This window comes from Protobothrops mucrosquamatus, unplaced genomic scaffold, assembly GCF_001527695.2.
Source record: "Protobothrops mucrosquamatus isolate PMUCROS unplaced genomic scaffold, P.Mucros_1.0 scaffold_94, whole genome shotgun sequence".
Lineage (NCBI taxonomy): Eukaryota > Metazoa > Chordata > Lepidosauria > Squamata > Viperidae > Protobothrops > Protobothrops mucrosquamatus.
This window is the reverse complement of record NW_015386170.1, coordinates 476511-503406: the sequence shown is the minus strand read 5'-3', so window position 1 is coordinate 503406 and position 26896 is coordinate 476511. Positions and strand designations below refer to the sequence as shown.

The 26896-nt window shown below is 38.6% G+C and overlaps 1 protein-coding gene across 1 annotated transcript in view; it reads right to left on the bottom strand.

Annotated features, from left to right (window-relative positions):
* The window catches only part of FHIT (fragile histidine triad diadenosine triphosphatase), a 105377-nt gene that overhangs the window by 3068 nt on the left and 75413 nt on the right, over positions 1-26896 (bottom strand). The window contains exon 4 of the mRNA XM_015814786.1: positions 7198-7266. Coding sequence (XP_015670272.1) covers positions 7198-7266 — 69 coding nt within the window. The remainder of the gene's footprint in view (positions 1-7197; positions 7267-26896) is intronic.

Sequence of the window (26896 nt, the reverse complement as noted above, 5' to 3'; positions counted from 1 at the left end):
TTTTTTTATAGCCACTCTCTCCCAATTATATCACCCTCCCAATTCCAGCAGCACTTACTAATGGCATAAGAGCTGAGCTGCAAAGTTATTTACTCCGTTGGCTTTTAGTAAAATCAAGAAGAGCGGGGTTTGCCTACAGAAAAAGGCTCGTAGGTTATCCATTCTCTAACACTTCTTTCCCCTTTTTCTTTGGAAATGGGAGAGAAAAACCCAAGGACAGGTTTTCTATCTCAAAGTTTATTTTTTTTAAACAAACATACAGTGAGCATGGGCTTCAATCTTTAGCTATTGAAATCAACAAAAACCAAATGCATAGGCTCAATAGTAGTATGTATGAGAGGGATCTAGGAGTCCTAGTGGGCAATCATTTAAATATGAGCCATCAGGGTGCTGCAGCTGCCAAAAAAGCCAACACAGTCCTAGGTTGCATTAACAGAGGGACAGAATCAAGAAACCTTCGAATTGAAATGGGTGTCATAGCTTAGGATCTTTTGTCTTGATGACTGTATCTCCCAGATAATTTTGAGAAATCAAAAAAACTGGGAATTTGAGGCTTATGGAGAAGTTCTCAAGGATTCCTTTCTGGGACCTCTGAAGAACCTCAGCCTCTAGAAACTGTGTAGAACATGTGGATGGAAAATTCCAGAAGAACTCAAAATTTATTCTGCCATTTTTTTCACAAATATCTTAGCGACCAAATCCTTTTCTTATAGTCATCTGTCTTCATACACCAGGAGTGTAACAACATCTGTTAGCTGGCCTAAAACAAGTGGGATCGCTTTTTATTTTTCTTTATTTTATTTTCCCTATGCATTTTATTTTATTATTTTTTTTCTATTTCTAAATGGGGTAACAGTAAAGTTCTTCCTTAAAAAAAACCTGCAGTATTTTTCTTCATCAGTAGAGGATGCTATGACACTGAAACTTTTTTCCAGCCTGAATTAGAAAAAGAAAAAAAAAATTCCTTTTCTCTTTCCATTCCTACCCAACCCTCCACTGCCAAGATGATGACTTGGCATCTCTTCTGGTCCTTTTTCAAACAAGCCCCAGAATCTTTTCTGCAGTTAAGCTATGGTATGGCCTACCCAAACCATAAAGATTTCTCTTGTTATATGAGTTACCTTGCCTGTTCTAGTTTTTCTTAAGGCTACTATATCTGGGGTACAAGAATGAATAATACAGGTAGTCCTCAAAATTTTGGTTGTAAGTCATTGCGATCCTAAGTTGAGGCATTATATAACCAGGCTTGATTTCTGGCAATTTTGCAGCAGTAATTACAGGAGCACTGTGGTCATTTAAGTAAATTCCATGGTCATTAAGGAAAAAAAAAATACCCCATTGTGCAGAGGTTGGGTCTCAACCCTGCTGTCAGCTTTCCAGCTGACAAACTCTATGTCTTTAACCACTGAGCAACTGGATAGAAATAAAGAAGGATGAGACATAATACTTGTAATGTATTGGCCACAACTGTTTTAAATCACTTGCTTAATGTCTGACCTACATTGCTGTATTGTTTAACAGTTGCTGTTACTGAAAGCCAGACTGGCTGTCTCCAAGCTGATAATGAGGTTTGGGGCGGGAAACTGTTACTTTAAACCAGTGGTTCTCAACCTTTTTAATGCCGCGACCCCCAACTGGTCGTAAGTCGAGGACTAAACCGTCGTAAGTCGAGGACTAAACCTGTTGTAATTCGAGGACTACCCAACCGGTCGTAAGTCGTGGACTTTCCCAGCCCGGGAGCGCCGCGCATATGTGGTTCCGCCCTCTGCGCCGGCCGAGGCATAGCTGGCAAGTGGCAGAGACAGAGCAGGCCGACCACCAGCTGGCCCAGCTCAAGGGAGGTAAGGCACCCACCGGAAAAGGGGAAAAAATGGCGGACAGCCTTGCTTGGCGACCCCCATGAAATGGTCGATCGACCCCAAATGGGGTCGCGACCCATAGGTTGAGAACCGCTGCTTTAAACCTATTGGTTGCCGCCTAGAGGCTAACTGTATAAATAGCTGTGCAGGAGCCTTTAGGGCTGCTTCTGTTCTGAGTTAATAAACTTGTTGCTGTTCTGCCTCATTCAATGCCTAAAGAACCGAAGATATAACAATACTAACAATCTTGTCGTTATAATGCTGCTAATAAGACTGTTCATCTTCCTGGCCATGAAGCAGCTGATGGACACTCCTTTTAAAAGTGGCATCTTTTACCAATCTCAAGCAAAGCATTAAACTTTGCTGATTACAGCTGCACCACCAGCAACTTACAGTGTGGCACGATATGAATCACTTAGGACTTTATCCAGTGGTGGGATTCAAATATGTGAACAACCGGTTCTCTGTGTGGATGCTGCTTCCGGAAGTCCATTCTGGGCCTGGGCAACAAAAAATTAGCTACCGGTTCTGCCGAACTGGTGCGAACCGGCTGAATCCCACCACTGACTTTATCTATTATGGCACTGCCTGTAAAGATAATCTCACCATATTTACAGTTTAGAACTGGGAGGAACTCACAAAGAATCTCATGAAAAAACATATTTCCAGCTGACTCCATTTTCACTTTCAGGCAGAATGCATAATTTGAGAGTAGACTGGAAAAGCAGATAAGATTTCGAATCCTGTTTTGATCTAAGGATTTTGCTTCTCTTCAAACAAACTATCTGCATGATAGTTTGTTTGAAGAGAAGGAGGCTGCATGAATAAGTATCTATGAATAAATATGTGTGTGTGTCTAGTAACAGTCATGCATGGTTTAGAGAAGAGAAGAAGTGAAATTTTAATAAGGTCTTTGTACGGCAATATCCCTGGATAGGAAGCACAACTACACAAACATGTAAATTATTATTGGAAACTGTCTAGATAATCCATAGGCACTGGAAAGGAATAATGTTAACATATTAGGAGAGTAAGAACTAAGACCAGATAGTTATCTTTTGTTGCTGCTGTTGCTGTGGTTGTTTTTACAGAAGATGAGAAAATAAAAATTATAGTAAGGTGAAACATCCCTAAAAATTAACATTATGAAGATGGCAAAATTAATCAAATGAGTAAGATCCCAAATAAATCAAGTCACCCCAGAAGTACTGTGAAATAAGATCAGAACGTATACACATTTGGAAAAAAGATTTATTTATTCCAGCACAAGTAATCTTTGTGTATATGTTTACTCCCATAGAAGTAGATTTCTAAATATGACCTTGGTTTTTAAGGTAATCTCTATATAACACTTTGAAGCACATAATTAATTTGTAATTGAATTTGTGTTTAAAGAAAAAAATAAGAAAAAGAAAAGTTTTCAGAGAAAGATTAATAATAAGAATTAAATCTTAGGGCCATTTTAAGAAACCTGTATAGACCTCAGCCAAGTCCACTCATGTCTATACAGCTATTAGAAAACAATATATAGTTAGAGTGTAGGAATAGTCTGATTAAACATTCATCTTATTTGAAATGTAATACTTAGAACTGAACAGGTAGATATTTCTCTGATTATTTTGCATTTAGTGTCATAGAATACCGGTATATATGAGAATAAAATATAGGCAAATACCAGGTCTTTAACTCTGTTTTTTCAGATACATTTTTGAGGGATTTTATATAGGTCAAAGGGGGGAAATCTAACCTGATCTTCTGCATGACTCTCATTATTTATTGTATTCATTATGAATTTACTTCCTCTTCTTCCAGGGCTGTTTTGAAGGATATATATTGTAGGCAATATATCAGAAAAACTCAAGAAGAGCTGAGGCAGAGCTACTGACTTTAAAAACAAAAGGAAGATTTTTGGCAAAGAGGAAAACCAGAAAGGATTAGGACACTAAATGACTGGAGAACCATCAATGGTAATTTTTTTTTTTAAAAAAAAAAAATGCATTACCAGGTTTGAGAGCAGTGATGAAAGGAATCAGTATATTGAAACCTAGATTTGAAAGCAAATAGCTAGCAAAGAAACATACCACTGCTAAAGCCAGCATAACAATTTTATCTGCAACGCTGGGAAAGGTGACCAACTTAAGTCCAAAATCTCTAGAGAATTCTTAGAAGCCTGGCACTCAGAGTAGCCAGCTATCAACAGGCACATAGAAATAAACAACATCTACATGCCATTCAAAAAAGAGAGAATCCAAAAGCTAAAAGACCACAACACCTTCTTGCCAGTAATCAGCATTAGATAAGAAGAGATTAACACCAAGATTTATACTAGACCAATAATCAAGCAGTATACAATACCCTAATCAAGGAATTACCAGCTCAGACAAACAAGCTAACAATACACAACAGCCTAATCAAGGAAGTACCCAAAACGCTCCCACCAACACCGACAGGGCAAGCCACTAGTACATAAACAGAGAGAAAAACGCATTCCCTTCTAGCAGTCATGATGTTTCCACACAGTGAATTCACACCATAACTAAACAAGAAGGAAAGCTACTGTCAATGAGGTGGGGATAGCCACCACCACCACCTCCTCCTCCTCCTCCTCCTCCTCCTCCTCCTCCTCCTCCTCCTCCTCCACAGTACTCGCTCTCAGAATACTGGAGTGCCTTAATTTTTTCAGAATATTGTTCCCTCCAGCACCTTAGCTCATAATGCCATCCAATAAGGAAGAAGCAGGATGGAAACCTCCATAGCATCCGTCTCCTTCTTGGATACTGTGATCTTGAATTGGAAAAGTAGACTCTTCAATGGGTAGAATGGTGCACAAGAGGCATATCATTTGAATACAGGGAACAGAACCTGTCTAGGCCACTTAACAAGGGAATATATTTAGTGCTATCTGATGTGGGCTTCAATCATTGACTATAACAATGACATCTTTCAGGTCTTTTTCAGCCTTGATTGGTAGCCCTAATTTTTGTTTCCAGGTTGGTTTTGGAAAATTTCCTCCAGAATCTTGATGTATGGATAAAGGTTATATTTCAGAAAACAGTACCTGTTGCAGAACATTATTTGAGATAACATTTTGTAGAAATGACTTATGGATCATTTTTTTAGGAATATCTTTTAAGTCTCTTCAGAAATAGTTCAATAGTTACAGCATTGATGGTTCAACAAAATAAGTGATCGATAAAAGCAAAATTCACTCACTAGTAACTGGAAAGTCATTTTTAAGAAACTCTTTGGAGATTAAAAAGGTAGAATTTGCCTGCCTGGTCTTTATCTTTCTCATTCCTGTTTCTAAAGAAAGTTAGCTTAAGAAGAGCTTGTATAAAGTCAAAAATTCAGACTCTTTTATAATGTGTTTGGGAATCAACTTACATCTCTTTCCTTTGCCACTTCTGCTTGACTAAAATGGAAATCCAAAGCTGCTAACTCTTATGCTGAGGCACTTCCAAAATTGAAAATGATTCCTAATAGGTATTCCTGTGCCGCCAAAATGATTTAGCATAATGCACTGAATGAGATTGCTAAGTCAAAATATCTTTTCCTAAGTGATTTTCTTGCTGTGTCTCTGAATGTCAGAGGGAAAGAAGAGGACATCGCCTGCTGAATATCATTGTCGGTTTAAAAGTTTTACACTGAATAATTCATCCTTAGGAAAGGATAAGCTTTTCTTCCATGCATAAGACAGAAAGGCTCGGCAATACTAATCATGTTACACTAAAGATTTGCACTGGCCCTTCTTTGATGCCACTTTGGCTGCTAAAGCATAGCAATCCATTATTCTGTTGTTTTCCACCATCTGCGTTGATATCAGCAGACCAGTGTTGATCTCATGGGTGAACCCCCACTAATTCTTTCAATTGCTAGACCAAGAGCTATAAAATTTGAGGTGCAGTAGGAATAGCCCAAGTTTTGTTGCCATACCCTCATATTCCATTGCACTGACTGTGGGATCCTTGGTGCTCTCTGAGCTTGGTTGTTTTCTTGCAGACATTTCATTACCCAACTAGTAACATCATCAGTATTAGAAGGGAGTGAGATTTGGTCACTCTTAATCAGGAGTCTTCAAACTTGGCCCTTTTATGACTTATGAACTTCAACTCCCAGAATTCCTCAGCCAGCATGCCTGGCTGAGGAATTCTGGGAGTTGAAGTCCACAAGTCATAAAAGGGTCAAGTTTGAAGACCCCGGCTCTTAATATACAGGTGACTTGCCCTGTAAGTGTTGGTGGAGATGGTATTGATGGTTTCTTGATTAGTTTGTTGTATATTATTTGATCATTTATTTTTGTTGATTGTTCCTTGAGTGGGTTATTGTTCAGGGCATGTGATTGGTAGATTGGTCATATTGTAAGCAATACCCCAATCAAGGAACTGCCAGCTCAGGCAAACAATGAAATAATCATCAACAGCCTGATCTAGGAAGCACCAAAAACACTCCCACCAACATTGATAGGGCAAGCCATTTGTACATCAACAGAAAGCAAATTCCACTTCCTTCTAGCACTGATGATGTTACCTAGTGGGGTAATGAAACATCTGCAAAAAAACCAACCAAGCTCAGAGAGCACCAAGGATCCCACAGTTCTACCCTGAGCTACAAATATTCTCTTCTATTGGTGACTGTTGACTCTTAGTTAGTTAGATACTAGTTCAACATAGGAAAAGAATAGTGTCCTCCACTTCATGATACAAGTCTGTTAGTGGGCCAAAACAGTCTAAATGGCATATAGTATATAACTCTATCCTCCACCTGTGGGTGGATGCTAATATGTTCTGGGAAGAACAGTACAAATCATGTTACTTTAACTCCCAATATCTGCCATCTGAAATGCCTAATAGCTATGATACTCTGAGGTTCTGATCCCATTATGGACACAACTGTCAACAACAGTCACTGCATCATAGTGAAGAAAGGTTATCAGTTCAGGACGTGTGACCACAAGTTGTTTCATAGAGCATTCCTTTTAAAAAAACAAAAACAAATTGACTCCAATTTTTGGCCATTCTAGAACATGCTACAAATTCCATAAGATTGCTACTAAAAGTTACCAACCAGTTGGATCAGCCCCGAAGTGTGAAGCAGTCCTGGAATGACAGTTGCTCAGATAAAGTATTTATCTTAATTCTGTTACATAATGTGACAAAATTGAATTAATGCCTTTGTGAACCAGTTATTTGAAACTCTCTCTTTGAAGATACAGTTTTCAGATTATAGACAGCGGCAAATTGGCATGGTTTCAGGTTAGTGGATGATTTGTTTGTGTGCATGGGTTAAATCTAAATACTCGGGTTAAAAGAAAAGGTTCAGCTCTTCAGCTCAGTCTTACCTCATCGTAGATGTTGTCATTTCTGTCAAAATCCCCTGGCTTTCTTGGAAGTACATGGACATGAACATGCTAAAAAAATGAAATTAAATTCAAGGTTAGCCAGAAGCTTTTAATACATCAGATTTTTTTTTAAAGCTCTCAAATTCTTTCGTGTGGTGTTATTGTTTTTAATGATCCCTTTCGTAAAGCTTATCTTTATTTGCCATCTTAATCTAGGGAAGCATCTTTGTGGGAGCCCAAAAGGCAGTTCGTACATTTTAAATAACTTAAACTATGGCCCAGAGACTTAAGTAAATACAAATAGTCTATCTTCTGAAATGTATGGAGCACACAGAAAACTCCATGGTGATGGGGGATTTTGAGACAATGCTGAAAGGTGCTGGGGAATTGCAAGATGCCACTCTGCATTTCAATTATTATTGAAATGACAGACTATCACCGAGCTGTCAAGTTAAAATGATAAGTATAACTTTTTTCCAAACTAGATCTTTATAAACTCATTTAACTGAGAATGGTGTAGTCTACCAGAACAACATTTCTCATTTTGGATTTTAAAGAGACTCTACACTTATCAGCCTAAGCCAAGGTTCACCAATTCCCACTCTAGATGTTTACAAATAAGTGATGCAGACACCCACCCACCCCAACTTATCTATCACACTCGACACAGTACAGAAAGTTGATGGAAACAAGCAAGAGGATGAATCATTATTATTGTTATTAATATGTTGTTGTATGCTGTCAAATCTTCACACTGCACAGTGACTTACAAAAACATGTTATATACAATTATAATTTCCTCAAAGGATCTGGATCATACAGCGAACAACAAAAATAACAACTAACTGATAGCTAATATATATAAAAAATATCAACAACTAATGGCATGATCATCATGGACAAAAATCAACTAATGCAGTTCTTAAGAATCAACACTGATTTGATTGCAATAAGCAATCAATCATGGCAACTTGTCACACACCCTAAAGACTCTCTAGCAAAGGGCCCTACAGTATTCTTCCAGACATATCCAAATAGAGATCATTGCCTAGTGGTATGCCTATATCTAGAGGTGCCTGGTGGAGAATTTGGGAGTGAAATATAAACAAAAATGAGTTTACCACAATGGCACTGGGAGGAGCCACAATGAAGTGCATATTGGGGAAAAGGAAGTTCTGCTTACTAGGGCTGTGCAAACAGTTGAAAAAACTCTTTGCAAAATTCATTGGTCCATGAGCATTACATCTCCTTGAAACATTGAAAGGATTGAGTTCTCCTAAGATCAACACACCTGCTTCAAAGGCTTGCCCCAGTTGTCTGCATATGCCCATCCAGGCACAACTGCTTTGCTGGCAATCCCAGCACAACTATTGTCTATGACCGTGCATAATGCTCACTGCTGTTAAAGCAGCCAAACCAAGCTTTCCAGAAGATACAAAGACTTTGATCTTTCAAGAAGAACCTTTAGTCATTTCTTTCAATGCGCTTGGGAAGTTCTCCTTTTCAATGTCTTGAAAGTCCTATTATTCAAGACAGCTGATTCAAATAACAATAAAACTTAAATTCTGGTTAGAAAACTCAATCACAAAATATAATGTGTTGTGTTCCATATTATAAACCATAGCAGGGCTTAATATTATGGCCTGGCTTATATAAAATGTTGAAATAATGATTGGTTTCCCACGATACACTGGATCACAAATGACCCAATCACAGTTTTGTGTAATCTAGCTAGACATTTTTCCCCTTTTTTGAAGATGGGAACTACATCAGCTCTTTTCCAGTCCTCTGGTAGTTCCCCGGTGCTCCAGGATCTTTGGAAAATATAGTTCAGTTGTTCTGAGATCACATCTGCCAGTTCCTTAAGAACCTTGGGGTGTAATCCATCTGGTCCTGATGATTTGAACTCATCTAGGGTGGACAGGTGCTCACTTACCATTTTCTTGCCTATCTTAACTTGTGTTTCTAATCTGTTTTTTATGGTACTATTTTTGATAGGTTGGGCTGTTTTTTGCCTTTGGGTAAAGATGGATGCAAAAAACAAGTTAAGTAGTTCTGCTTTCTCCCTGTTGCTTGTCACCTTCTTGCCACTTTCTCCCACTAATGGACCAATTATTTTCTTAACTTTTTTCTTGTTTTTTACATGATGAAAGAAGCTTTTTTTTTATTATTTTTGACTTTTGTTGCAAGTCTTAGTTCATTTTGATCCTTAGCTTTCCTCACTTCATCTTTGCAGGCTCTGGATATTTGCTGGTATTCTGCCTTAGTTATGTGCCCCTATTTCCACTTTTCAATTTATCAGGGAGTTCTTTATGCAGCCATGCTGGCTTCTTTTGAGAGCTGTTATTTTTCTTCTTTGTTGGTATTGTGCTAGACTAGGCTTTTATAATCTCACTTTTCAAAATTTCCCAAGCTTCTTGAGTTGTTTTCCCCTTGAGGATTCTCATCCATGGAATCCTTCCCAAGCTCTCTCTAAGTTTATTGAAATTAGCTCTCTTAAAGTCCAAGACTCTAGTTTGACTGTATTCTATTGCTTGTGCTTGCATAATGTTGAATTCCAATATTGCATGATCAATCCCCCCAAGGTTCCTATGGCTTCAACACCTTCTATCATTTTCATCTCTGTTACTGAGAATTAGGTCCAATATGGCTGATCCCCTAGTTCTGTTCTCTACTTTTTGGGAGACAAAATTGTCTGCTAGGTTTGTCAGGAATCTGATCTTCCACTTGCTGCAGAGTTTGTCTCCCAGTTGATGTCAGGTTAATTAAAGTCCCCCATTACTATTGTGATGTGATTCCTACATACCTTACTTAACTGACTAGCAAAAAGTTCATCTATTTCCTCTGTTTGGTTGGGTGGCCTATAGCCGTGATGGCGAACCTATGGCACGCGTGCCACAGGCGGCACGCAGAGCCGTTTCTGGTGGCACGTGAGCCATTGCTGGGCCGAGTTGCTCCCTCCTCCTCTCTGCGCATGCGTAGCTTTCTGCAGAGCTGCACATGCGTAGCTCTCCACACATGCACAGTCTGGGAATAGGCAGGAGGCTATAAAGGGAGCAACTTTCAGTGGAAGCAGGCGCGGAAAGTGAGGCAGCAGCCCTATGTGCGTCCCCATGCGCGAGCATGCCCCTGCCCTGCCAGGCAAGCAGAGCTGCAGCATCTTCAGCAGAAGAGCGCAGGTGGGCAGCAAAAGGCACGAGGAGCCCCAATCCCAGCACAGCCCCTCCCCCCCTCAGAAGAGCTGCGGGGCTCAGGAGCCTCCCCCCATCCCCCTCACCCACTGAGCAAGATGCTCTCCTGCCCACTGTCTCACCCACCAGAGCAACATCAAGTTGGCATGCCCACCATGGCCACACCCACCCAGTCTATCATTTTCACCATAGCCATGCCCACCCGGCACCCGGCGATACATAAGTGGGATTTTGGTTGGAGTTTGGGCACTCGGTCTCTAAAAGGTTCGCCACCACTGGCCTATAGTATACACCTATGGCAATGTCATTTCCCCCCCTTTTATATTGACCCAAATGCATTCAAGACAGTTTTCATCATTGATGTGCTCTATTTCTGTAGAAATGTAGTTATTTCTTATATAGAGAGCAACTCTACCTCCTCTTTTATTTGGTCTGTTTCTTTTAAATAATTTAAATCCCTCTAGCTGTGTGTTCCATTTGTGGGTTTCATCCCACCAAGTTTCCGTAATGACAGCAATTTCATATCTGCCCTCATTTACTTTAATTTCTAGTTCACCCTATTTATTGCTCATACTCTGTGCTTATATGTTGGTGTTTAATATTCTAGGTTTGTCTGTCTCTGTATCCATGTGTGCACCTGGATAAGATATGTGTCTATTAGCCCCTTATGTAGAAAATGAATTATTTGTTTTAAAATGCACATACAAAAATATTATAAGCCTATAAAACACAAGCACAAATGCAAGGCACACAAAAAGGGGCACACTACAGTGGTAAAAATTATTAAAACCAATTGCAAAATACGTTGTGACAGGGTTTTTTTTTTAAAAAAAACAAAGCATAGAAAAAAAGATACTGAATTAAGCCTCAGATAAAATAAATACCTGCATTTATGTACAAAAAAAATGTTGCCCAAAGCAAAATGAATAAATTACTAATCAAGATTCTTGGGCAATAAATCTTGCAGCGTATATACACAACAATAAAATAAAAGTAGGAAAATGAAATTTTGGCTTCAGCTGCCACCTATGTTTTTTTTTTCTTCAATCATGTCTGATGCACGGAGATTTTCTTGGAAAGGTTTTTTTCAGAAGTGGTTTGCCATTACTTCCTTCCTAGGGCTGAGAGAAAATCATTGTTTCAAGTCACCCAGCTGATGTGCCTAAGGCGGGACTAGAACTGCCAGTAGCCCAGTTTATAGCCTGATATATTTGGAGGCAAAATAAACTTCAGAAATACTTTCCAAGTGTGAAGCCAAAACTTAGTTGCTACTAAGCCTGTAAAAATATTGTATACCCCAAATTAAATTCAAACAACTCAAGAGTATTAAATTGATTTGGATTGTTTGGACTTTTTCTATGTACACATACTATATGTGTATTTAATGACCAAACTATACCAGGTCTTAGCAAATTTCTATCTGAATTGATATGTCCACAATGAAGTGGATCAATTTAGTGAATTGATGGGTGTATGCAGATTGAATCTGGCCTGATTTGCACATTACCCCATCTCAAAAAAAAAAAAAGGCATTTCTGTTCTAAATTATATCTTTCTCCTTGTTCTGGGCTGAATGAATCACCATCCCTGCCACCGGTTTGCAAACCAGAAAAACAGAGCAAGGTGCTATTTGTATCTGAAATCAACATATCCTAATTTTTCAAATATTATTTCCTAGCTGTTCTTCGGGCTGGAGGCCACAGGAGGCTGTGTATGTATCAATAAAATTCAGAGTTATCTAATATCTGCCCCAGCTGGGCTAAGATCAGCTTATGAAGGCCATTGGCTCATTGGACTACAAATTGGAACCAATAATTGAAGTTTGTTTGTTTGTTTGTTTGTTTTTCCAAATTTTCTCAGAAAAGTAATATTTTATCTTTTGTTATTATCATTACTGTCTACACTGTTCGGTACAACTATGGTAAAATTGCCAAATGAAGGTAAAGACGCTCTTTTTGTTTTAAGGTTAAAAATGATTCTTTTGAGTAATACATCAGCGATAGTGTTCTGATCGTGTATTATACTAATACATCACAAGAGCGATAGTGCTCTTATGATGTATTAGTGTAATACATCATCCCGGCCTCATTGCCCTGATGATATATTGCTCAAAACCACATTGTGAGCTTAAAAGCCACTCGTTGGTACCCTTGGGCCCTCATCTACACACTCACTTGGAAAATTAAAGATTCATTGAAGAAAAATAGAAGATAAAGCAATGCTTATATATTGATTGTAAAAGTGGTAGTAAAATTAAAAGCTACTAAGAAACCTTTAGTTTATCATTTGGCCCCTACATTACATGATTAATTGGAGTTTCTTCTTTGGATAGCTAGGCTTCAGTTGTTTAACTTTTAATTGAAATCAATGATATTAAAGGTCATATGTGCATATTGTTTAAGTTGTTCCTGTCAAGCAGCTTCAAAAAGTTCTGTTTGGACTCATGCACACATGCACACACATGGACACACATACACAAACAGAACAAACTTCAACTCTGCTCACCATTAGGAAAGCTGTAAAGACATGGTTCTCCCCCCAAATATTACAGGACCAATTGAACAAAAGTTGCTTTTCTGTTGTATTGCTGGGTCATCATTTTATACTTTGTGTTTATATAGTGAATCTGTTTAATAATATGAGGTGAGACTTTTTTCGGGTTTATTATTTGTTTTTTATGCTATGTGCTAGTCAGAGTTACACTGTCTTAGTTGAACGGCTTTATAAAATTTGTTAATAAATAAATAACTATAAGCAATGCTTTTTTTGTAAAAAAAAAAAAAAAAGGTGCCGGAATTCACACACGTCATACAACCCGCCTTGCCTACCCTATAAGGTTCCATCCAAAAAAGGTGCCAGAACTCCGTTCTGTGTGTTCTATGACAAACAAAAGCTCTGTCTATAAGCATTAAATGCATCTACATTCAGGCACCATAAAATTCTCTTTTATTGCCCTGTTTCTTTCTAATTTTTTTAGAGTAATCTCGCTATGACTACTATAATAGCACGATGACTATAACTCTTGCCTTATAAATATAAGCTTGCTAATTCGAAACCGAATAGAAATGTGTTTGTTATTTTTTTTTTGTAGCTGTTGACATAACTTTTTCCCCTTTCCCCAAGTGTCCTACTTTGCGCTTTGTGTTTCTCTGAGTGTGTGTGTTTAAAATTCATTACCACACAGTTTCATCATTTTCCCAGTTACCTAAGGTAGAATTTTTATCCCCAGCTCCCAAGTAACCCATAGAGTTTAAGGATGTATTTTCCACACAGTTCAATCTCCGATGCCATTTCATCTTGAAAGTCATAAAAATGTTCCCATTTTTGTGCAGAATCTTGCTTTATGGTCATAGCTTATGGAAGGGCAATGACAAACATGGCAGGAGGATTTTATTACACACTTTCAGGGGAGGGAAAAGATGAGCCATTGTTGTGCATCTAAGTGAAACTTAACCCCCCTGAATGTACCATTAAATAAAGGAAAATCCATGTTGTGTCACAAACTGAGCCAAGTAGTTTCTCTTAGAGTCAGCCCCTAATTTGATAGGGTTGGCTTTCAAAAAACACATCCTGTTTTCTAGGTTATGGTTGAGATATAATTTTGATATTGAATGACATCAGAATTGTTGAGCAATGGGGTGAACTGTTTGTCATCTGGGAAGGTGGAAGGAGGCCCCTCTACCAAATAGGCCATTTAAGTGAAGATTGCAGCTTCCAGTGGATCATTAGGATCTGTGTTTCTCAAGACATTTAAAAGCAATTTTCTATTTCCTATTCATCCAGTTCCAACAATCCCAAGAAGTAGAGTTCATGCTAAATGAAACTGTCATCAGTCAGTCAGTATTTGTCTTTTTATGTTAATAGAGGATGGGAGAAATTATTCTCTGCAATACATTTATCATATATTGGGGGGAGGAAGGGGGGAGGGAGAAGAAGCAACTTTGGAAACCAATAGTGTAGCAGCAGACAGCTGGATGCATACGAGGAAAGGGATTGGGGGGAGGAAAGGGGAAAAGGGAACAGCAACTTTGGAAACTACCAAGGTAGCAGCAAACGTGTGCCCTTTAAAAACAAAACAATTAGAGACATTGAATGGACCAATGACCAGGTCGAAAAGCCGGGCGCAGAGTCGACCGGTAACATAAAGAGAACTCCCATTAACTTGCTTTTATGCTCTGACGATGTCGGCATATATATATAATAACTTATACCTGGTGAATCCTATTTTTTGTGCAGAATTATATTATAGATCTAGAATTAGAAGGTTTTAATATGAGCTAGACTACCTATTTTGGACAAGAAGACTGATGGTACCCAATCTGTCAGAGGTGTGGTGGTCACAAAGACCAAACCTGATGAACAAGAAGCAAATAATACATGGTTTAATGTGGTAGGCAATGAGAACATTTCATTATTGGATTCAGTCTTTCTATAATTGGTGGTGTAATGAAAAATGCAAACACCCAACTTTATTGTTGAGTAGAAACATATTTACCTTTGCATATGGACCCCTTAGAACTTGTGAGTACCCTTCCATTGTCGGTTCACCCTTGCTATTTATAGGAGGCAGAGTGATGTAACAAAATGCATTTCTTTTATTTAAACAACAGATGGGTGGTGTGGCCTTTTTGATGACTTTTGTTTTGTCTTGTTGTTTTTGAATCAGCATATCTATCATCAATAAAAACAGCAGGGGTCGGATTACAGCGGTCCCAGGCTGTGGGCGTGTGCACAGAGTTTGCGAAGGTTACGAACAGAAGATACATAATACATTGAATTCTCCCTACTGTTCCTGTAATAGAACCAGGAGAGAACAGCAAGAAGCAATTATATCTCAAGTGATTTCCTCTTCGTTTGCCTTCTGGAGGAAAACAAGGATGAAAGGAATAAAAAAACAACAAAATGGAGTAATAAGTGCCATGCAGAGGCAAACATCTGGGAAAAGGAAAAATAAGCCTCTTTCTAATTTGCCTTCCATTCAAGCAACGATCAAGGCACTACTTTGTCCTTTGGTGCCATTGTTTCAGCCCGCTTCTGAAAAAGCACATACGTATGCCCAACACCAAGAATGCCAAAAGAGTAAAAAAATTGCACAATATTCTCCCCTACAAATATTATTTTGTAAAAGAGAACAAGAACATAAAATCACTCAGCTTCCTGAAACAGAAAGACAGTCAAATCACTTTGGAAGGAAGGAAAAAAGGAAGGAAGGAAGGAAGGAAGGAAGGAAGGAAGGAAGGAAGGAAGGAAGGAAGGAAGGAAGGAAGGAAGGAAGGAAGGAAGGAAGGAAGGAAGGAAGGAGAGGGGAGAGGAGGGGAAGGGAAGGGATGGAAACTAATCAAGAAGAGAAGCAATCTAGAACTAAGAAGAAATTTACTGACAGTTAGAACAATTAATCAGAAGTTGTGAATGCTCCAACACTGGAAGTTTTTAAGAAGAGATTGGACAGCCATTTGTCTAAAATGATACAGAGTTTCCTGCCTGAGCAGAGGGTTGGACTAGAAGATCTCCAAGGTCTCTTCCAACTTTGTTATTCTACTCTATTCTAAGAATGGAAAAGGAAAAGCCTGCATATGGCTAATGATATGGGCAAAAAACTGGCTTTATTACTTTATTCCCCATAACTTCATGTCAAATATACAGCAGAAAACCAGAAACAATTTGTGCACTTCTGTTGGGCAGTGTTCAGCATCATAAATTTTGAAGTGTTTAGGCTGAAAACTTCAGAGCTCAGCTACAAATTTTGGAAGGGCTCGGAAGGCCACCTGAACTGGGGGTGGGGTTCTCCATAGTGGGCCTGAAGCAACAGCTTGGGCATCTGTATTAAGTTGACTTTTTGTTAATTCTTGGATGTACTTAAAAAGGGCCTCTTTCATTTGTGATTATTCAGGGAAGTGTCAGAAATTGCCAATTATTTCCCCAATCTTATGGAACCATTTGTGTGAATTTAAATCAAAAGTAGGGACCCTCTCTTTGCAACAAATGCTGCATTGGCATAGATTTTTGCAGTGTAAATTTGGCATGTTTGGAGTTATGGTAAGGTGACCAATCGTCCTCCTTTAGGGAGGACAGTCCTTCTTTTGTAAGTTCTGTCCTCTCTCGAAAAGTGTCCTCCTACATGTCCTCCTTTTCGATATTTGAAGACTAATCTGTAAATCTCCATATTCGATCGATACTGAGCTGATCCATTGCGTGCGATGTGACATATTTGTATTTGACATGACGATTTGTCAAGGCTTGGTACAGTGCGGTGAGACGCAATTATGAGACGCATGTGCTCCGCACAGGAGAATTGTTTTGAGAGAGTGCGCCGCGCACAAGAGTGCGCCGCACACAAATGGCTTTGTTTACTTCTTACTGAAACATGACATGGCACACACGCACGCATTAGACTCACTTCTTTCTCAGTGAATATTCAATCATACACAGGTGAGCACAATAATTCACGTTTTATTAATTCATTATCTATTTAATAATTTCCAAATATGTATAATTTTATTTACAAGTTTATTCGCTTATGTTATTGTTTCAGTTTTAATAATTTTATTTATTCATATTTTTTTCTTCAATTTATTTGTGTCCTCCTTCTCATTGTAAAAATGTTGGTCACCTTAGATATGGTCCAGTTGATTTTTAGGATGAGAATGGGAGGGCATCTTGTTCCGATATCTGACCCTTGACCTTCAACCCACTCTTTGTGTCCTTTAGCAAAACAGAATTTAAAGCTTCAAACCCCTCAAAAAAATCGAACCATATTTTAAATAATCTATGCAAAGGAATTCTCATCTCTCTTATTTATATGATCCAAAGAAAAACATGAATCAATAGGTCCATCTTATTGAATTTTTAATTTGCTTCTTTAATAAAAGAGGTAAAACATTCAAGAAGCAGATCTGAAACCTGTGTGCCTTCCTCATTCAGTCAAATTAATTAGCAAAATGAAAAGACTTTGTATTTCAAAGGGCAGGTTCAGAAACTCATTCAAAGAAACACTTCAAGATGCAAATTAGAATGAGCCAAAAAACTGGATTGCTAAGTTCTGAAGTGGACAGTAGGGAAAAATTATTAGCATCTAAGATTATTACAATCCAGTGTCAAGGATTTGTGCACTACTTTATCAGGATAAGTTTGAGTGTTCCCATTGTACAGACTTACAACCACAACTGAGCCAGTTTTGGTCACCATGATGTGAAAAAGATGTTGAGACTCTAGAAAGAGTACAGAGAAGAGCAACAAAGATGATTAGGGGACTGGAGGCTAAAACATATAAAGACTGATTGCTTGAATTGGGTATGTCTAGTTTAATGAAGAGAAGGACGAGGAGGTGACATGATAGCAGTGTTCCAATATCTCAGGGCTGCCATAAAGAAGAGGGAGCCAAGCTATTTTCCAAAGCGCCTGAAGGCAGGACAAGAAGCAACGGATGGAGAATAATCAAGGAGAGAAGCAACTTAGAACTAAGGAGAAACTTCCTGACAGTTAGAACAATTAACCAGTGGAACAACCTGCCTCCAGAAGTGGTGAATGCTCCAACACTGGAAGTTTTTTAAGAAGAAACTGGACAGCCATTTGTCCGAAATGGTATAGGGTTTCCTACCTGAGCAGGGGGTTGGATTAGATGACCTCCAAACTCCCTTCCAACATCATCATCATCATCATCATCATCATCATCATCATCATCATCATCATCATCATCATCATCATCATCATTATTATTATTATTATTATTATTATTATTATTATTATTATTTCTATTCCTAAGTGAGACATTCGTTAACTGAGTTTTGCCCCATTTTACAATTTTTCTTGCCACAGTTGTTAAAAGAATCACTGCAGTTGTTAAGTTAGTAACATGGTTGTTAAGTGAATCTGGCTTGTAAGTTAAGTGAGTTTGCTTGTGATAAGGTTACAAAAAGTAATAACATGACCCCACATAAATATATGCCAGTTGCCAAGTGTTCGAATTTTGATTATGTGACCATGGGGATGCTATAATGGTCCTAAGTGTGAAAAACATATATGTCGTAAGTCATTTTTTCCAGTGCCATTGTAACTCTGAATGGTCACTAAATGAACTGTTGTAAGTCAAGGACTACCTGTAATGGGAGAAATCCTGGCACAAAAAGGACAAGATCTTTCTCCCTAAAAGGAAGGTGGGAAGGAATTGGGAATGGAGTCTACAAATACAGTGAAGAAGGGGGTCACCAAAAAGTCAATATTGGGGGAGGGTGAGGAAGAATATAAGGAACAAGGTGAACCAGGGAAGAGAAAGACAAGCCACTTAACCATAGTAGGTCATCTTTCTCAAAACAAAGTGGACATTTTACCATATATAAAAGCCTTGGTGGCACAGTGGTTAGAATGCAGTACTGCAGGCTAACTCACAGCTCACTCCAGGAGTTCGATTCTGAACAGCTCAAGGTTGACTCAGCCTTCCATCCTTCCGAGGTTGGTAAAATGGGGACCCAGGTTGTTGGGGGGCAATATTCTGACTCTGTAAACCACTTAGAGAGGGCTGTAAAGCACTGTGAAGCGGTATATAAGTCTAAGTGCTATTGCTATATACTTTATCATGCACACATTTACCTAAGTGGAAAATATGAGAGAGAGAGAGAGAGAGAGAGAGAGAGAGAGAGAGAGAGAGAGAGAGAGAGAGAGAGAGAGAGAGAGAGAGAGAGAGAGAGAGAGAGAGAGAGAGAGATTGCTTATATAATTACTTTGCAATGTTGGAACACCATCCTTTTTGAAGCCAGCTTTTCATAACGGCTTTTTAAACTTCTCGATCAAACTCATGGGAAAATAAATTGGGTTCATGATTTCTCTAAAGTTCTGCCTGGAACTTGCCTGAAGAGAACAAATCTGCTTTAGTCGTAATACTTTTCCTCCCTCACCCCCCCCCCCAAAATGGATGGAAGCAGGGGAATCCTAAGGGAATTCATCTTCCCTTAGGATTTCATGAAAACATAAAAAGGGGACAGATGTGAAAAAGCTGGTTGAAAGAAAATGCAGGGAAAAAAATCATCTCTCTGGCATAAGCTTCCTTCTTCCATTTTCAAAGTCAGAGAGACAGCTGTCTAGCCAACCTTTGTACATCCATCTCTTCATTGATAAAAGCTCATTGCTTTAATATTGTTTCTGTCACAAACCCAGTTCCTTAATTTATGGTATAATAAAAGGTTTTAAAATAAACATTTATTCCTTGAAGAACAAATATTTAAAAGACGTTTATATGGGGAGTTAGGCATTCTGAAGGCAACCATATCTTTTGTTAAATTTCTCCTGGTATTGAATAAGATTATTTCAGAATAACAGAGTAACAGAATTGGAAGGGACATTGGAGATCTTCTAGTCCAATCTCCTGCTCAGGCAGCAAACACTCTACAGATTTCAGACAAATGGTTGTCCAATCTCTTTTAACAAACTTCCAGTGAAGTATCCACAACTTCTGGATCTACTGATTGTTCTCACTTTTGATTTAAATTCACACAAATGGTTCCATAAGATTGGGGAAATAATTGACAATTTCTGACACTTCCCTGAATTATCACAAATGAAAGAGGCCCTTTTTAAATACATCCAAGAATTAACAAAAAAGTCAATTTAATATAGATGTCAAAGCTGCTGCCTCAAGCCCACTCTGGAGAATCCCACCCCTAGTTCAGGTTGGCTTCGGAGCCCTTCCAAAATTTGTAGCTGAGCTCTGAAGTTTTCAACTTGAACACATCAAAACTTCTGATGCTGAACACTGCCCAACAGAAATGCACAAACTGTTTCTGGTTTTCTGCTATATTTTCTATGTGAAATTATGGGGAATAAAGTAATAAAACCAGGGGTTTTGCTCACTTACACATCCATATCATTAGCCATATGCAGGCTTTTCCTTTTCCTTTCTTAGAATAGACTAGAATAACAGAGTTGGAAGGGACCTTGGAGGTCTTCTAGTCCAACCCCCTGCTTAGGTAGCAAACCATATACCATTTCAGTCAAATGGTTGTCCAATCTCTTCTTAAAAACTTCCAGTGTTGGAGCATTCACAACTTCTGGAGATAAGCCATTCCACTGATCAATTGTTCTAACTGTTAGGAAATTTCTCCTTAATTCTAGGTCGCTTCTCTCCATGATTAGTTTTCATCCATTGCCTCTTGTCCTGCCTTCAGGTGCATTCCATAATTATTCTATAATCTCCACATTATTGCTTAAACTTCGCCTTAGGAGGTTTTTATTTAATAGAATTTCTGGGTAATATTATCAAAGAATCTCTCCCTTAAAAAAATAGACAATCATCAATTTGTTCTATTAAAGGGACAGTAGAAACTCTTATGAAGCTCCAGAGATTCTAGCATCATAATTACAGTACTAGGGATTGCTAATTATCATTTTTGTGCGAACTTATTCTGTGCTCTATTTCAGAGACCAAGAGGATATGAGGAAGATGACAGGACAGTAAAAAAAATCAGAAATGGATTTGAAGAATGATATTTTTCTATCTTGTGAAACACAAGATGGCTGCCATCTTTTCTCCACCAAAAGAAATTTTATTGGCCTCATAACAACGTGGGATTTAAAATCTAATTGGAAAAGTTGAAGGCAAAAGTAATGAAGGAAGTATAAAGAGAGAAAATTAGATCTTTTGTGAAAAAGTTATGAAACTGCTGGAGAGGAAAACAAAAGGAGTTTTCTGAACGTTACAAAGATTGATGAGAAAAGTGGGACAATGTTTGGATGCTATACTGTAATTCAGCCTAAGGAAGAAATTGGTACAGAATGCAAGGATGGTGAAAAAGAAATCTGACAAACCAGATATGTGGATGTGGAAAGGTAAAATTAAGTGTGGCAATTTATCTGTTCCTGATTGTATGAAAAGTTCCTCAAATTAAGGCTAGCATTTTTGTTATCCCAAAGGTGCTACATGCAATTGGACTATCTTGTTTTTCTTTGTAGACGTTTTGCTTCTCATCCAAGAAGCTTCTTCACCTCTGACTGGATGGTGGGGAGTGGAATCCTTCCAATTCTTCCATTCCCCACCATCCAGTCAGAACCGAAGGAGCTTCTTAGATGAGAAGCAAAACATCTTCAAAGAAAAACAAGAAAGTTCAGTTGCCTCGTGAAAAAGCACCTTTGAGATTAACTATGACCTGGATGACTGAGAATCTCCATAGACATTAAGCTAGCATTTATGGTTGAGAATCATTTGAAAGGTCCTTTAGATGGCAGATATTTTTTACTAACCTTAGAAATGCAACAATACCGGTAGTAAGATAAGAAGAAAGAACAGAGCTATTTTCAGATGGTGTAATGTGTTACCAAAACAAAACTACTTCTCTAATAATTTAGCCCATTGCCAATCTAATTTGATAGACAGGATTCCTTTGAACACAGTATCTTATCAGATATGTTCTGGAGGACTTAGCCCATCAGTGGACTGCAGTTTGGATGCTCCAGTGATATAAATCATGATAAAACAATTTAGAATAAAAGGAATTTTCCAGAGGGTGTGGGATAAGAGAACAGTACAAAAAAGACAGGATATATGAATTTTTCTTTCAAGAACTTTGTTACTATTTTTGTTTCCGGGGAAAAGGACTGTACTTTATTAATTTCCTCACAACAATGAAGTTTTGCAGGGAACTGACAATCTTTTAAAAGGAATCATCAACTGAGATCAGTAGGCCATACCAAGATCATTATTCAAACAATGATCAAATACTTTCCACAATCTCCTTTGCTCACTGGGATGGGCTGAGACAAACATTCAAATTTTAGCCAATTTTGGGAGGAGAGAGTGGGTGGATGAAGCTGAGACATAATTGTCTCTTAGTTTTTGTATTAGGGAATACAATTTCCTTGGAAGTCATACTAGATGGTAGGTACCACAAGCATTCTCTGGGAGAATGTTAGAAGGAAGGCAATATTTTGCAGAACTTTCAAAGAACTGCAGTCTTCCCTCTGAATTGTGTAGTTTAATGGTATTATTAAAGAAGGCAACACTTTAGGAATATAACAAGCAGATATACACCATTCTCCCTTTTCAAGTGTCCCATTATAGCATCAAAGTCCTGTTCTTTTTTTTTTTGTATTTTTTTACTCATAGGGAGGAATGAATATAATCTATCATCAGACATGATATAAATCCATTTAGGTACACAAAGTGTATAGTTGACATTTGAAACTCTGGACAACTGTATATCTCTTTTGCCTTTCATATTGTTTTCTGGGCATTTTCTGCTTTTATTTGTGGAATTATACTTTTTAATTGATTTAAATCTTATCCAAGCCTTCTCTCCCTACTTTCCATAAACAAATTAGGAACCTCCAACACCTGACAGTGGCAGGAATCAATCCAAATCTCCATTCTCATGGAAGAAAACCTCAAAGCATCTAGTCTCGTAATCATCCAACAGGAAACACAAAATTTCTCAGGCTCACGGCAATATTTCCAAAAGATCAATATTTCCTTAGAGTTTGCAAATATCATCGTTTCAGTGTGTGCCACAGGAATGATGAGGCTAAAATCTGTCATTTACACTAGGCTGTCTTAAGTTATTTTTCTTATATAACTGAAAAATGCTACATTACTTTCCTTCAATCCGGTGCCCTCCAAATACCTTGGGATTACAATTCCCTGCATTTCTTGCAATCAAAAAAATGATGAGAACTCCCTAAATGTATGAGCAGTTTCTATGCCATATTGCTGAGTTTGCGTTTTTATCTCAATGTTTTGGCTGGCACAGTCAGATCTTTTCAAATGCAAATTATTTTTCTATTCTAAAAGGAGCAGATTGCAGGTTTTTTATTTCATTTCATTTTATGACAATTTATGGGACTATGATAAAATGAAAGGTTCAACTGAATCCATTTTAGTTGATAACTCCTCTCATGCTTAAGGATTTCTCTTCCTTTTCTTATTTCTGACTTCATAGCTTTTTGTCTTTTAGTTAAAAGCACCAGAAATCATGATCACCTCTTTTGGCTTGCCATAAAAACTGTCTTCTAATTTCTTTACCTCACTTTCTATGTAACTTTGAGTCCAAGTGATCTGGAAACATGGAAGAAATACAGTGGTAAGTAACAGAAGAGAATATTTGTAGCTCAGGGTTGAACTGTGAGATTCATGGTGCTCTCTGAGCTTGGTTGTTTCTTGCAGACATTTTGTTAACCAACGAGTGTGATGACTCCTCCAGACGCTTCCTCAGAAGCCTCTCCAGATGTCAATTTGGAGGAGGATGAACCAGTCCCAGGCATGTCAGGATGGGAGTTGAACATGGCTCCCAGCAGCCATCTGAGAGTGATTTGGCTGAAGAATAGGTGCAGCAGGACAGACCTGAGTCTTCAGATGGGAAAGAACAGGGCTGCAACTGGTTAGTGATGATGATGAGGAACTGCCTTCTGCGCCTGATGCTATAACATATAGGGCAGAGAAAAGGCAGGAGCAGCAAAGATCAGCCCAATTACTTATGAGGAGAACCAGAAACTGGCTATTTAGCATAGCAGACAGATGGAGGTAGTGCTGGGAACAATGTATACATTTCCTAGCTGTGTGTTTCCTGGTCGTTGTGATTCCAGCCTTGCCTTGAATAAACCCTGTGCCTTGACTTAATTATATATTATACATTGTATAATGTATTGTATACAAAATACATTACTCTTGTATTGTGGATTTAGTTTTGCCTAGTGGATTTATCTGGTTTGGAAAACTTTCAAGTACCTTGTGGACTCACTGGTCATTGCTCTGTGAACTAGCATTGGTCTACTTTTGGCTGGACTTAATTGGGACAGTTCTGGGTTTTTAATGAAGGGAATTGCTGGGGAATGTTAATAAACCACCACTGAATGTGAATGAGTGGGACAGCACAACTAGGTAACACAATCAGTGCACCATGTCTGGGCCAGACCAATCAATAGACCAAACAAATAGGCCCTTCCTCCCTAAAGCTGAAGGCAGAGAACTGCAAAGTCAAGAAAAAGTTGTCTATGACAAGGGATAATAGCATCCTCCAATCCCAGATCACATGGCCTCTGAGACAAAACCAGATGTAACGTGACCACCACTGTTACATAATTAGTTGGGTAGGTCCATGGTAGCCAGGGTCATCATGCAAATCCTGAGCCATCTTTGACTCCAGGCTCAGAGATGTCAGATTGAAATACTCCAGGACCATAAATCTAGGGAATGCCACTACCAACTTGGCCCCATAGTTAGGTTGAGCAGGGATGCTACTACACTGCAGGAAGGGAGGGAGCCAAGCAGCAGTCCCAAATGATCCTTATGACTCGAATTCATAAACAAGTATTACAAATATTTTTTTCCAATATTTACCACATCTCCTCCACCAAGCCCTACCCTGAGGCAACATTGCTGCCAACATTATTCAAAGGCTGGAGTTGATTTCCAAGTACAGTAACTGCACTGGGATAATTGTGTCCCTCAGTGAGAATATAGATGCTTCCCCCCCCCCATGATTATGTAAAGTGTAATCTTAAACTCTGGGTTGAGCTCTCCAGAACAAACATTTTGTCTCCTTGTGTTATGTTTGATTGAGAGCAGATATACTTTGTTTTCAAGTCCACCCTTAATTTTGCCATCTTCACGTTGCCCATTCCCCTCCCCAGTATTGAATTCAATACTTACTGGGGGAGGGATTCCCGGAATTATACTGGATGTCTACTACATGTTTCTATTTGCCAGATGAAACTCTGAGTCCTGGAGACCTTTCAAGTGGCGCTTACATCCAAATGTCCATGTACTGCTGAGCTAAGAGCCATCTGGACAGGAGGTGAAGAAAGGTAAGCAGCAAATGAGTAATTCCCAGTGTCATTTAACCTTTAGAATGGATGTTTTGTATGCCCTCTCATCCAACAGAAAGCAGTAACAAGCAGAAGGAAACACGGGGATCTTGTATTTAATGGCCATTTGGTGGACTGCTGAGACTTTTGGTCTGCATCTATGTCAGTTGTGCTCATTAGTGTAATTAACCAACAATCAATCTTTCTCAATTAGTTACACAAAAATAGCCACTGTTAGGATCTTTGGAGGCAAAAGAGGGATGGGGCTACTTTTTCTGCTTGGTTTCACATCGACTCTTAAAACACGGGCATGGAACCATAAGTCACCAGGAGCCAAATTCCTTTAAAACACCACAATTTAATGAGAATGCAACGAGAAGCAAATCTTCTCCTTCTCCTCCTCCCCTTTCCCCCCTCCTCCTCCAAATGCTTTTGAGACAACTATGAGAATCTCCACAGACCACAATTTAAACACACATGAGGTAGCCTTCTGGGGGTGATAGGTTCTTTTTACTATATCCAGTTTTGTGGTCTCACATGAGCCATGAACAGCACAGGTCCCCACACAACCCTCACAAGCACTCTTCTCCATTACCATTCACATATAATCCTACATTCCACAATATTACCAACCCTCCTTGTGAGTAATGCCACAAATTGAACCCTGAACTCTTTACAAACAAAATAAGTACTTTCCCCTCCCCTCCTGAGGTTTGTAATTTGTAAACCTCCCACACTTTATACGGAGCTCAGTCTTGTGGCACGAAGAGAAAAGATTGGAAAGAGTGATGCCCTTTCCCAGTCAAGCTTTACATAAGGGGATATAGTGCTAATTTGACAGGAAAATTAATATAAGTCTGTGAAAATATAACAAAAAAAATCTTGAAAGAAAATTTGTCATTCAGTTTGGCTACTCATAGAATCACAGAGTAAACATTATTGCTTAGGCCACTGGATCTTAATGGTTGGTATAATTGATCATATTCTGACTTTTGAAGGATTTATATATTTATATGCCACCCATTTCACTGTCAAGTGACTCTGTCAAGTGACTCATAGATAGAATTTTTTAAAATTGTATATTTTAGGTGTTGGTCACCTGGTCATTTACACATTTCAGTAGTAAATACATAAATAAATCCCCATAGGCGTCTTTGAAATTGATTTGTCCCAAAGATTGGAATTTGCATTAGCTACAGAAGAGGATGGAAGTCTGCAAAGAAGTGTCTGCAGGATCTGCCTATGGAATTATTGGAGGGATAATAAACTGTAGGGAAGCAAGAGAACTGGCAAGTTAAAAGAAAAAAGATGCGAGAGAGGGGATTGTCTGGGAGATGACCATATTAAGATTTTTAATACATTCTCATGCAACACAGCATTTGGTTTGTACACAATAGTATTCAATTACTTACTGAAGACTCAATTTGGCACATGGCTCTGGCTGATTGCCTCGCTACATGCAACACATGTTGGTCCTCTTAATCACAGCTTTGATAGATTTCTAGGTGATGAATTGTAAGTTCTCCGGGAGAAGAGCCTATCAAATTAGCACTATGTTCCTTCCACAAGGAAATAGCTAGCACGACTTCCTCTTTTCCACCGACTGCACTGATCCAATTGCATCTGCTAATGTAAGTAACTACCATCCTGAAATGTGCAATGAGGGAAGGGGTGTCATCACTGTCCTATCACCTAGTGTGGTAGAAATAATAATAATAATAATA